This window comes from Platalea leucorodia, assembly GCF_965183815.1.
Source record: "Platalea leucorodia genome assembly, chromosome: 1".
In the NCBI taxonomy this organism is placed as follows: Eukaryota; Metazoa; Chordata; class Aves; order Pelecaniformes; family Threskiornithidae; genus Platalea; species Platalea leucorodia.
This window is the reverse complement of record NC_138823.1, coordinates 144,302,661-144,315,020: the sequence shown is the minus strand read 5'-3', so window position 1 is coordinate 144,315,020 and position 12,360 is coordinate 144,302,661. Positions and strand designations below refer to the sequence as shown.

Sequence of the window (12,360 nt, the reverse complement as noted above, 5' to 3'; positions counted from 1 at the left end):
GCTAATATAAAGTACTCTTTTATGCAACCTGTAGACATGAATACTATCTGTAGCAATGAAAATGTACCAATAGCACCCATTTCCTCTGTCTATCAAAAGTCTACATCTGAGATAGCCACCCTGAATACCCTCTGTATGCAATGAAATGAAAGAGGTACTTTTACATCTCACTTTATCCCACTTGTTTTAGACAGCTGCTTTAAGAAGAGGTGATTAGGTCCCTAAAAGTGCTTATTTCTTTCCAGTGGTTGTAAAGAAAATCTAAGCAACTACTGTAGGCATCTAAATTTGATCAGATGAATAGCAATCCAGAGAAACATTCACCTGCACAGGGAAGAATAGAAATCAGGATCATAACTCTGGAAAGTAAGTAATCTCGGTACTGCAAATGCAGCCAGCAGTAAGTATGCTACAGGTGCTCTTAGGTCAGTGAAAAGCAAGTACTGGCCACAATAAAGCAACAATTTAAAAAAAAACAACCCAACATTAAGAATGGGCAGAAATTGCTAAAGTACAGGTATTTGGTCACTGATATTTCATGTCTAGCAAAAATAGGTAGTGAAGATGCAGCTCCATTAACTCATTTGGATCTCCTGGTGATTCATATCAGAGTTCAGGAGGAAAAGAAGAGATTCTGCATTTTTTGAGTGGGTCTTAGACAGAGGAGCCAACATGAGTCAGGCCTAGTTATATAAGTAAATCTTTCCATAACAGTGAATATTATTTTGTAGTCTTTTAATATTCTGTGTGGGTGTTTATAAAAAAGGAATGGGTTACTTTTAGGTATGGCAATGTCCGTATGCACATGTACCCAGAAACCAGAGAAAGAATAGAACATGAGTCTAAAAATGAAATATAACTCCATGGCAATGATATTTGTAGCAGGTGAAGGACAGAACACAAGATTGCTGTTAAATAAATCATAATTTATTACACGTGCCTGTATTTGGATGCCCAGTTAAGTACCTAATTACATGAAAAATGCAATTGCCGTGTAAAGTGATGTTAATTTTCAAGCACACCTGCTGAGCTTAGGGTTGTCATTCAAGTACCTGCTCAGTTGCACGCTGTTGTGCACCACCTGCGGAAAATATTTGTGTGCCTGTCAGGAGGCTGGCACAGGTTATTAGTGAGGAAAACCATGGCTTTGCGGGTTCAGCGGGCAGTCCCATGGTCTATCCAACATAGCTGACAAATTTCATTATGATTCCTAACCAGAGCTCTGGCAGTGTAGCTTTTTTTTTGTTTTGATGAGGGGATGTGCAGGGGGAGCCCTTTCTCTGCTCAGACTGTAGATGCTTTTGATTTCTTGGATTTGATCTCCAGTTGATGAGTTCTTCGCTATGCTTACTTACATTTTTTTTATTCTTTTCTCTACTTCCTTGACACATGCTATATGCCATTAGAGAGCAAAAAATACTGCTAGAACTTCTATTCTTAGTGTCGGTCCATTTGCTTTGTTTATTATCATCCTAACTGTCAAAGAAGTGAAATGGCATTGCTTTGCAGTACCTGCACTCCATAGTACTAGCTTTCACATTGTTCTTTGTTTCCTTGACAGGTAGAAACTGTTTCTGTTTTTCCTTATGAATGCTTTATGTGTGATACTGAACAGCTCACGGTGACAGCTAAAACATAGCAAGCGGCACTAAAGGACATTTCTCAAATGTGTTTCTTTGCCCTTTCTTCACATTGAAGAAGTTAATAAGACTCAAGACTACCTATGTTTTTCTATGGAGGACAGGATCTTTAATGCTTAAATGTCTTTACACTCTTGTAAATATTACTTGGGTGACAGAAAGTGTGGATTCATTCTGGGAAGATTCTCTGATTTCCTTTACAGCTTTGGCTTTAACATATTATTTAAAAAGCTTCTTTCCTGGACCAAAAGTAACATTGTCTTACATATTTATCCATTGTACTGTGAATTGCAGGGAATGAGGTTGAGGGAATGGAGTGCTATATGACTGGCCTGGCAAGGGGCAAGTGAACAGTGAGGGAGGGCATGAAAGGGGACAGAAAAAAGCTAAAAATGTGGTGGAGCAACCATTTCTTTCCAAGGAACTGAAGCCTAAGAGCTTTAAAGAGAAGTTTGCAGCTGTCCTGTTTCAGAGTTTGGTTCGGTGAAGTACTAGATGTTGGAGCTGATAGAAACTTTCCAGAGACAGATACAGATCTGACAGACTGTATATATTTCTGATGAATACAGTTAAACTTTCAACAGCCACCAGGCGGCAGGATGGTTCTTGCTGGTTGGAGCTGCACCAGTTCCCAGAGCAACGGCCTCTCTGGCCTTGTCTTTCTCCTCATCCAAGGGAGTTTGCCTGTGTAGAGACACCAGGGTGGTTGAGAGGCAGCTCTTAAGCTCCCTGAGCAGCTGATTCGTGGGCAGCCCAGATCTCCCTACCTCCAGATCAGTGCTCAGAGGTACATGTCTTGGGGTCCAGAAGGCTGAGAGCAAACAAGAAACTTCTGCTCTTAGTCTGCCAGCTTTTATTTATTTTTCTCTCACAGATGTTATTTGGCGTTTTAAAAAATCCTGCACTTGAAGGACAGCTGATGTGACAGTCGTGGGAGATACCCACTACAGCTTTCCAGCACTCTTCACAGAATGTAGTCATGGACCCTGTTTCCTTGGTTTCCGCCAAGGGTTCCTCCATGCCTCTCAGTCACATTATGTCATTGGCACTAACTGGATGACTTCATTTAAGCTGGAGAAAAAAGAAGCTGCCGTCTCTTTAGATTGTATAAAGCAACGACACAGCAGTTTTCACCTATTTGCTTTGTCTTCATCTACTGACAAAAGCTAGACCTCTCTCCAGAAAGCAGTTCTCTCTCATGCATTCATCATTCTCTTGACCCCTACAAGTTGAGGACTCTCTGCCTTCAGCCCTGTTTCTCAAATGCAGATACCTGTTGGCCTGTATAGAGCTCTGTGCCATGGCTAGACTGCTCCACAGGCCTGAGCTGCCGAAAGCAATATTTGCTACTACAATGCTGGGTCAACCTCCAATTTATCCTACTGACGCATATTGTGCTTTTGGCCATGCTATAGGGAAACAAAAGCATGAAATGATGGCACTGATTAGGGTGTTGATCTTTAGGTGCTGGTGGACAGGCAAGTAGGCATAGATGCTGGCAGCTAAGCAGCAGTTTAAAAATGGCTGTGATACCAAAGCCTTTCTTCAAGTCTAGCTTGCAAAAACAGCTCTCTGGGGTCTATGGAAAATTTAGCATTTCCTGGTGTTGATACTATAGTTCTGAATTTCATGGAAGAGCACAGGGCCACCTCCAGACCAAGGGGCAAGTGGATGCAGCAGTTTAGTTTTCAGTCCTGGTCCTCAAGGTTTCCAGTTTGGGTGTCTAGCTGAATGCACCAGAGCTCCATTCTCGCTTGTAAACCTGCCTTCCCCAAACACCACAGCACTGGAGAGGCGGTGAAGGGAGGAAGGCATTTCTGCCATGGAATGTGGAAGCATGGATATGAATCGGGAATTTGTAAGGTTGGACATGACCTACTGAGTCCTAGAGACCACAGTGAATTCAAAGGCAAGATAGCACCACTTTTTTTTGCAGAGGATGTTTTTGATACTTTTTGGTTTGTGTCTTCTTCTCCTTCACTTTTCTTTATATTGTCAGCAGTGCAAAACCAGGTAATAAAAAATGTAATAAAGGCAAAGAAATTTTACTCTCTCCAACAGGAATTACCTGGCTTATAGATGTTCAAGGAGATCAAAAAATTGTGAAAATAACCATAAAAGAGTTTCCTGATCAAATATTTCAGACAGTAGTTCTCTCCTTTGAAAAACAAATGCAGTCTTAAAAAGCTACAAAACCAACACAGAAGCACACATACACCCATGCATACGTGTGCAGGTATAGAGATCTATAAAAGATGTTACACACACAAGCTCATCTTTATTCCAGTATATGCCTATGGATTAAATTCCAACTGACTGAATTAAATAGGAAAATTTTGACTACATTAAATGAAGTCTACTTTTGTGTATGTATTTGTACACAACAGAAGATCTGTGTATTTATAAGAAACTAAAAGCTATCATTCATATGTAGGTATATATCAGCTAAATAGCGATGGCCTAATCATGCTGCTTTGTTAGGCAAAAATAGCATTTTCAATCTCTTCTTAGGATGATAATATTTCAAGTATATTTTTACTCTCCCTTTACATACTAACTCACCAAAAGCAAATAAATTGAGTAAGAGAAAATACATCTGCTGTGTACATATTTAATCCCTTCTCTTTTCTTTTCACACAGAGATTGAAAGATTTAAAACAAAGGGAATTTGCTCGAAATGTGGCTTCAAAGTCATGGAAAGATGAGAAGAAACAGGAAAAAGCACTCAAGCGGCTCCACCAGCTTGCAGAGTTACGGAAGCAGTCAGAATGGCAAGTATTTAAAATTTATATTACATTTTAATGCCCTCTTTCCTCAGTCCCGGAAGAAATCTCCATATTTTTACTCCTACACTCTGTAATGTACAGAGATTGTGTATACTGTAACCTGTTTTAAGCTGTCCCCAGCTCCAAATGTTCCTGTTCTGCAAACCATAAAATTGAAAGCCCCTGAATTAATTACTTGCTATTTGAAAGTTTGTGTTTTTCTCTCCTGTACCTAGTTAATCTCATCTCTTCTGAACTGAGTAGTTTGAAGATGTTTTTATATCATCACCATTTTACCTTATTCAAAGTGACCGGAATAGATTAGTATAACTGTCTTATTATTTGATAGAAAGTGAACGGGAGAGGAAAAACACCTTTTAGATCATCTGTACTTAGTCTGTGAATCATTTTCACTAATTTTAGTATACTGAGACTATTCTCACAGTTTCTCTGTAGAGTAATGGAAGTATCATTATGTGAATGAAAAACAAGTAATTAACTGAGTTACATTTGCCCAATACTGTTAGCTCTATTGATGAATATCAGGATGCAGTACAAAGCTTGCACTAATAAACCTTTACATTTGAGAAATCTCCTTTGTTTAATGACACTGAATGCTTCAGTAGAATAGATTGCCACCAGACCAATTGTTTATGTTAATCTATGACCATAATGAGTTAAGTAGATAATTAAACTGGCATTCTTTTAAATTCATACCAAGCTTACTGTACCCTGGAAATAATAACATTCAGAGTTTATTATATACTCATTTTGGCCTATGTAATTGCTTTTGAGTAATTTACTGAAATATAACAGTTTAGTGCTAATGTATCACTTTTATGGTTACAACTCCAATTTCATACAAATCTACTGAAAGAAATGTAACTGCCTGTGGGAAGATGCCTTTATGCCCACGCACTTGAATATGTAGTCTCAGATAGACCGATAAGGTCGGTGATAATAGGAAAGCCAGAGCGCGACCGGGAGGGAAAAAGCTGGTTTGCTTTTAGAAAGAGCTAGGAGTGCATAATCCTTTACAAAGAGCCTGGAAAGAAAGTGTTTTCTATTCCTGTTTGTAATGACTAATAGGTTCAGTGGTGGCTGAGAACCATGATCTTGGTGGAGGGGTAGCATTCCCAGTTGCACAGGCAAGACAGAAAGACAGCCTTTCTAAGCAAAAGTCTACACACACACACAATTGTTATTGTCCCTGAGTACTGTGTTCAGGTTCCAACAGAGTTCCTTACAACAAGCTAACACAATTTGACAACAAAATTACTGTTAATCTTGTGCACAGAAAAACTGAAAATGCAGATTTATTTTGCTGTTCCAAGGAGACTTTGAAAAGGATCTCTTTACACTCCTTCTCCAGGAGATAATTCCTTCTTGATGTACAAATAGAGGTGAATTTGTATCTCCTGAAGCCAAATTTCTGGCAAATGCAAATATATTCTCAGAAATGCATACATATTCTCATACTCCAAGCTGACCCTACTCCAGGGAGTCTTTATGTCATTTCCGCTGCTGAAGATCAATGCATTTTTATAGCATTTATAAAGCATGCTAGCCTATTTATAGATAGCTGTTATGCAGATCTGACAGTTGTAATTTACTTACATTTTATTAAAATATTTTCTAATTTTTAATTAAACTCTACTGAAGCCAGTTCCAAAATTTTTTCATCTAAGTGTACTGTAGTACTGCAGTACTGCATTGATAGCAAATGTAGATAATTGGTCTAATGAAATGCATGTTTAAAATATTACTTGGAATAACATTTGTATGGTGGCGATATATGTCTCATCTCTAATGGAAAATGTTAACAGTCATTCCAATCTCAGTTAAATATATATTGCAAGAAATCAATGATTTACCATGTTTGTTAAGGCCTTCTTAGAATAGGTTGATTTTTTTTTAAGTACAAGAAAACTAGGCCACAAATTTAAAATCTGAGGGGTTTTGGGAAGAGGAAAAATGTAATTAATGGAAGTAGAATACAGAAAGAAAAAATATGGCAAAGTAAGTCAAATGGTGGTTGATAATGAGAGCACTGAAGTTGCCATTAATATTGATGGAAATCCACCTTGTGTCCTTTTCCCCACCAATGTTTGGTGATAGTTTTAGCATTAATATCTCTTTGAATATTTCACAAAGTCATTTATTGTGGAATAATATAAAGATAAAATTAAAATCTACTCTTAAAAAAATCATACATACATCCCCCCAAGCAAGCAAAATGCTGCCTTTTCTCTTATAGAGTTTGATTCTGCAGATGCTCCAGGTAGAAGTGTCTCATTTTGAACCAGGCATGATTTCTTTTCTGGTGGCCTCTCAGGAAACCAAGACTTACCACAGACCAGATTCTCATTGATATAAATTCAGAGTAAAGACAATACTGTTTATTCTGCATGTACATGGGCATAACGCTGAAAAAAAGCATTCATGCGTTGACTTCAAATCATATAATTTCCTGTATGTAAAGACTGTCTTGCCCATATAGAAGCCCAAGCTCCAGGCTAGACTGCACATTTACCCTTTAGAAACTTTAGGAATTTAGTTTTCCCTCATAACAGCATGAGTGACACCCTTCTTTACCAGACAGACATTGTCAAATGCAAGTTCTGTGTTAACTTGGTTACTTAATACAGCTTTCTTTTTTTTTTTTATTTACCACCTTACAGCATCACTGGGAGTGGACCATTGCTTAAAGCCCCCAGATTAGTCATGGAAAAGCAGCAATCACCAGATGGCATTTTCCTGTACAAGGGTGGCAAGTTCACAGCCAGTTCTCAAAGAACCACCACGAGAGAAGGACAAGGTTTCTCCAGCACTGTACTAGAGAAACAGCAGCTTATCATAAGCAGGCACCAGTCCACTACTGAAAGATCCCATGTACTTGGAAATCAAGTCTCACAAGTGTTCCCAGACAGCACCAATGCTTCTCAAAGGGCGGGCGTGTCTTTCTCATTCTCTAAAAAAGTCCCTTTGAAGCTCGAGTCCTCGGCATCAGTCTTCAGTGAGAACTCTGAAGAAGGAAATGATTGTAGTGAATCCCCCAACCATAAAACAAAGCAAGCTCTTGAGGGCTGCTGTTCTGGCACACTTTTGGAGGAGGACGTGAAACGAAGCCTGGATAAAGGGCCACCTATTACACAAGACCAAATGGATTTGGATAACAGTGCATCAAGTCATGTAGCTGCAAAACCTAAAATGCTAAAGGAAAATGATAAAAGCAGTGATAGAGAATTAGAAGAAAAGGTCAGTGCTCATCCTTCATTTTGCAAAGTCAAAATGCAGCTTTCAAATTTGGATTTTTCTGGTTCACTTAGAGAAACAGAGCAAGAGAGCAAATTGAATGAGTCTGAGCAATTGTTGGAAACTCTCATTTCACCTTCATACCAAGCTAGCAATTTTCGTACACAGCCAAACACCTACAAACACAGCAGTGCCCACCTGCCAGACCAGTTACATGAGCTCCCACAACAGCCAGAACCTCAGCTAGCATGCATAAGCAACATTAATGACAGTCCTGAGGTGGTAAAAAGAGAACGATCTTTGGAGAGTTCAGAAACCACAAATAGGAATATGGAAACACTTCCAAGGGAGACCACGGTTAAAGAGGTTAGGCCCCAGGCTTTGCCTTTCCTCCATGTAGTGAGCAAAGATGGCACCACTGCTCTGCAGTGGCCCACAGAACTACTTTTGTTTACAAAAACTGAGCCGTGTATTTCATATGGCTGTAATCCATTGTATTTTGACTTCAGACTCTCTTTAAATCACAGAGATGGTAAAGAGCACGAAAGAAACAAAGCAAGCTGCAAAGAGCAATCTATAAATAAGACTGCACATGAAAATGAAGCCTCAGGTTTAATAAAATACAAGCAAATGTCAAATGAACAAGATAATCAGTTGTTGAAACCAAAGAAGATGAAAGGTTCCCTAAATCCAAGAAAGACCAAGCAAAAAGCTGAGTCAGACATAGGGAAAGAAATGAATGAAAATGGTCAAAAATACTTTGCAGATTATTTGAATGAAAATATACCCAAAGTGCCTGCTTACCTTGATGTGTCACAAAAAGATTATGTGACAGAAAAAAGTCTTCATACAACAACACTGAGAAGATCTTTAAAACATCATTTTCATAGCTGTGAAAGAAAAAAACAGAACATTAGAAATGAAAGCATTTCCTTTTCTGCTTTTATGTCTAGGATTAAAAAGTCTAAAGCTGCAAAATGTCATTTAATTTATTCTGAGGAAAAACGTGAAAACCAAAATGACTGCAGATCCATTCAAGATGTGGCCAGCTGCAGCAGTGACATAAGTGACAGTGGAAAAGACTCCAGTGGAAGTTTTGTCAGTTATAAAGCCAATTCAAACAGCAGGTATTCAGAAAATGAAGGATGTGGAAGTTACATGAGATGCTGGACATTCCCATCTGCTCAAAAGTCCTCCTCTGACAGACATTCCAGCTATTCTGACACTTCGGTTAGTGGTACAGGTAGCTACATGAGCTACATGAGTCCCAAATCGAACAATCACAGCAGAAATCACTTGCTTTTTTGTTGTAAAAGAAAAAGCAAGACAGCTGAAAGGCACAAATGTAAACACAGAAAGCACAAGTGTATTTTCACTTCTGATGATACAGATGAGGATTATCTTTGTCGTAGTAGAAATCACAGAGCTAGAAACTGTACACAGAGGGGCACAATTAAATATCGAAGATGTTCAAGACATAAAGTTTTACAACACAGAGACAGATCTAAGCACAGCAGACATAGATGCTGGCATTCTGGCAAAGTGCATAGTAGAAGTAGAAGCTACCATAGCTCCAAAAGTTGTTCCACCAGAGATTCAAGAAGCAGTGAAAGATCATCTAGTAGCAGAATATCAAGAGGTAGCAATTCAGGATCCTTCTCAAAAGAGACTGACAACTGTGACAACAAAACAAAAGAGGACACAGAAAGAGGTTCTAACACCGAACTGGAAAAAACTGAAACTGCACATTATGACTCCCTGAATGTGAATGGTCAGTCAAAAAACTTTGCCACCTGCTCTTCTGAAACCCTGGTAAAAGACACATGTGGAACAAGAAAGTCACTGACAGCCAAGTTACTTTTAGAAAGAGTGCAGTCCAAGAAAACCCAGGAACAAGGACACAATTCAGAGAGATTTTCAAACACTTGTGGGGTGGAATTAAAGGATCACTCGCGAAGTCACTTTGGTCTTCAGTTTTCATCATCGGCAGATGACATTGCAATGTTACCTTTGCCAGAGAAACTGCTAGGCATAAGTAAAAATGACACAGGGCATAATGAAATCAGTTCGTTGAAAAACAGTGTGAAGAAAAACAACTCTGAAGCGTCAGAGATAACTAATGTTGCTCTTTCAACAGGCACTGATTATGATCATTGTCTTTTTAAAGACATCATTCAAATAGGAACAGGCTATCAGAGCCCGAGCATAAAAAGGAACACAGCAATAAAGGAACAATCCAATCTCTTCATTAGTGAAGTGCAACCCTTTATACAAAGCTGTGACCCAGTACCAAATGATTTCCCTGGTGCTTTTCCCTCTAATAGATATTCTGTTGTTGCTAATTCAACAGAGACCAAAGAAGAACTACATGATGTAAACATGGACTCGAATCGGGCGGAAGGCAGTTCAGACTCTCTTTGTGACAGTGCTATGCAGAAGTATGATGACACAGTAAATGACCCAGAAGTGTACGGTAAATCCACCTCCCCTGCTTTAACGCAGCAGCCTATCACATTTTCACCAGAGGAAGTAGACAAATACAGGTTGCTGCAGCTGCAAGCCCAGCAGCATATGCAGAAACAACTTCTAGCAAAACACTTGAAAGTTTTGCCTGCCCCAGGACCAGCTGCCTTCTCTGCAACACCAGCAGTTCCTGCCCTCCCTATTCAGCAGCATGCTGCTGTCACCACCATCCACCACACACTGCTGCAACGCTTTGCTGTCTCAGCATCTGTACATCCCCATGGTAGCCATCTCTCCCTGGCACACCTCCACCCCCTCTCTCAGGCACATTTCGCCCCCATATCACTTTCGCCATTAGCACCAGCCCTCTTTCCCACCCACCCTGCTCTGCTGACAGGACACCCATTGCACTTGGTCTCCACCACCCCCCTCCACCCTTCGCCGCTGACCTTCCCCACACTGCCACACACTGCATATATCCCAGCCTTATTTACACCACACCTGAATGCAGCCACACCTTCTGCTATACATCCAAATCCCTTAATTCATCCATTATTCCAAGGGCAAGAGCCCCATCACCATTCTTGCTGTAGCCAGCCCCAACAGTTACCAACAATAAAAGAAGTTTTTAGTGTTTCTAGCTATTTAAACTAGCCCAAACAATTACACCATGGCTCCAAAAACACATTTGAATAAAATAAATTTTTCAGTGTTCAATCACATGTCTGAGGGGAAATTTACTGTTTTGCTGAGAGCACAACGGCAAATATTTTAAAGTCCACATTCTGGCTGACAGCATATGAATGTTGATTTAGTTCTCGTATCACTGAGTAAAAGCTGTTTTAAAGCCTTTTATGATACTATCACAAGGAGGACGGGGATCAGCTAGTGTCATTTCACAGAAGGTTTGGAAAGAACAGCCTGAAGTGAAGTCTGTGACTGTCAGTAGGTATAAGACCACAGCACCCAGACATAACAGGACCAAGAATGTCAACACTGATGAGTGATTTAAATTAGCGCAATTTAAGGTAGAGCAATCTTGACACACCTCAAAGGTTTGCTTTTTTGAGTGTGTATATGCAATGGCATAGTACTTGGTCTGGTTGAGGTATTTCAGACTGAGCGAAACAGAAGGTATCTGGTTCTGTCTCCTGGCTGAAATAAATTGGGGACCCTCAGAGCGAGTGGTGATGAGCTAATACTGGAAGAGGGTCACAACAACATCTCAAAGATACTTTAGTGATTTTATCCCTGGGATATCTTACTTGGACAGTGTAAAGGGACTGCAGTCTGGCCACACATACATAACAAAAAATTCCCTTAGTGTAGGGGGCTCTGTGTTGGCACAAGCAGGCTGCTACTTTTCTCCCTGAGCCAAGCATCCAAGAAGGCAAGGGAAAAAAGGGGATGAAGCCAAGTTCTTTGGCATTGCCTGCCTGTGGCTGTAACATAGGGTGAGTTGGGGCGGGCTGCAGCAGCCCAGAGTTGCCAAGCAGCTAGTGCTGGCCTTGAACCTCAGTGGTCCTTGGCCAAGACTGCAACACTTCTTTCCTACCAAACAGAGCTCTGATGTGTGGGAGAGTCTTGCCCAAAGAATGTGTAAATATGTTTCATCCCTTTCATAAACAATATAAACAATTGGCTGGTCCTATAAAATCGTGCCGATATTCATAAAAATGCAGAAGCAAAATTCTGAGCGGAAGCTGGCTCTCCAGGTCAAGTCTCATAGACAACCATGCCACAGTTCTCAGCATTTCAAGGTATATTGAATCTAAACAAATAAATCCAGATTCTCACATGGCTTCCCAAACTCTCAACATACAAATTGAAGTTCTGAATCTGCAGTGTTTGAATGCATGTATCCAACCTTCAGGGTAATGTGTGGTTGAAATTGCTAGTAATAACTGTGTATCTGGAAATAGGTGAGAGCTTCAGCATCTCTTTGAATGGCACATTTTGACTATTTTTATAATGTTTCTAACTCAACATGGGATAGTTAGCATGAAATTAAGTTCATATTGTGGTTAGACCGCAGGCATGCTTCCCAATATAATTGGACAATGAAGTGTCCGACAGACAGTACCTGTTTGTTTGGATTAGAAACATTTGAAATAATTTCAATTCATTTGCAATAACATAGTGCACAATTAATAACGTATCTTTAAGAATTGATATAAAACACACTAAAAAACTTTTGGAGGATTTTATTCCATTATATTCGGCTATCTGAAGAAACT

General features: G+C 39.7%; 1 protein-coding gene across 1 annotated transcript in view; it reads left to right on the top strand.

Annotated features, from left to right (window-relative positions):
- The window catches only part of ZNF804B (zinc finger protein 804B), a gene marked incomplete at its 3' end in the record, with an annotated part of 244,007 nt that extends 233,230 nt beyond the window's left edge, over nt 1–10,777 (top strand). Inside the window, exons 3-4 of the mRNA XM_082337931.1 lie at nt 4,281–4,411; nt 7,087–10,777. Of these exons, the coding sequence (XP_082194057.1) occupies nt 4,281–4,411; nt 7,087–10,777 (3,822 nt within the window). The remainder of the gene's footprint in view (nt 1–4,280; nt 4,412–7,086) is intronic.
- Between the last annotated feature and the right edge of the window lie 1,583 nt (nt 10,778–12,360).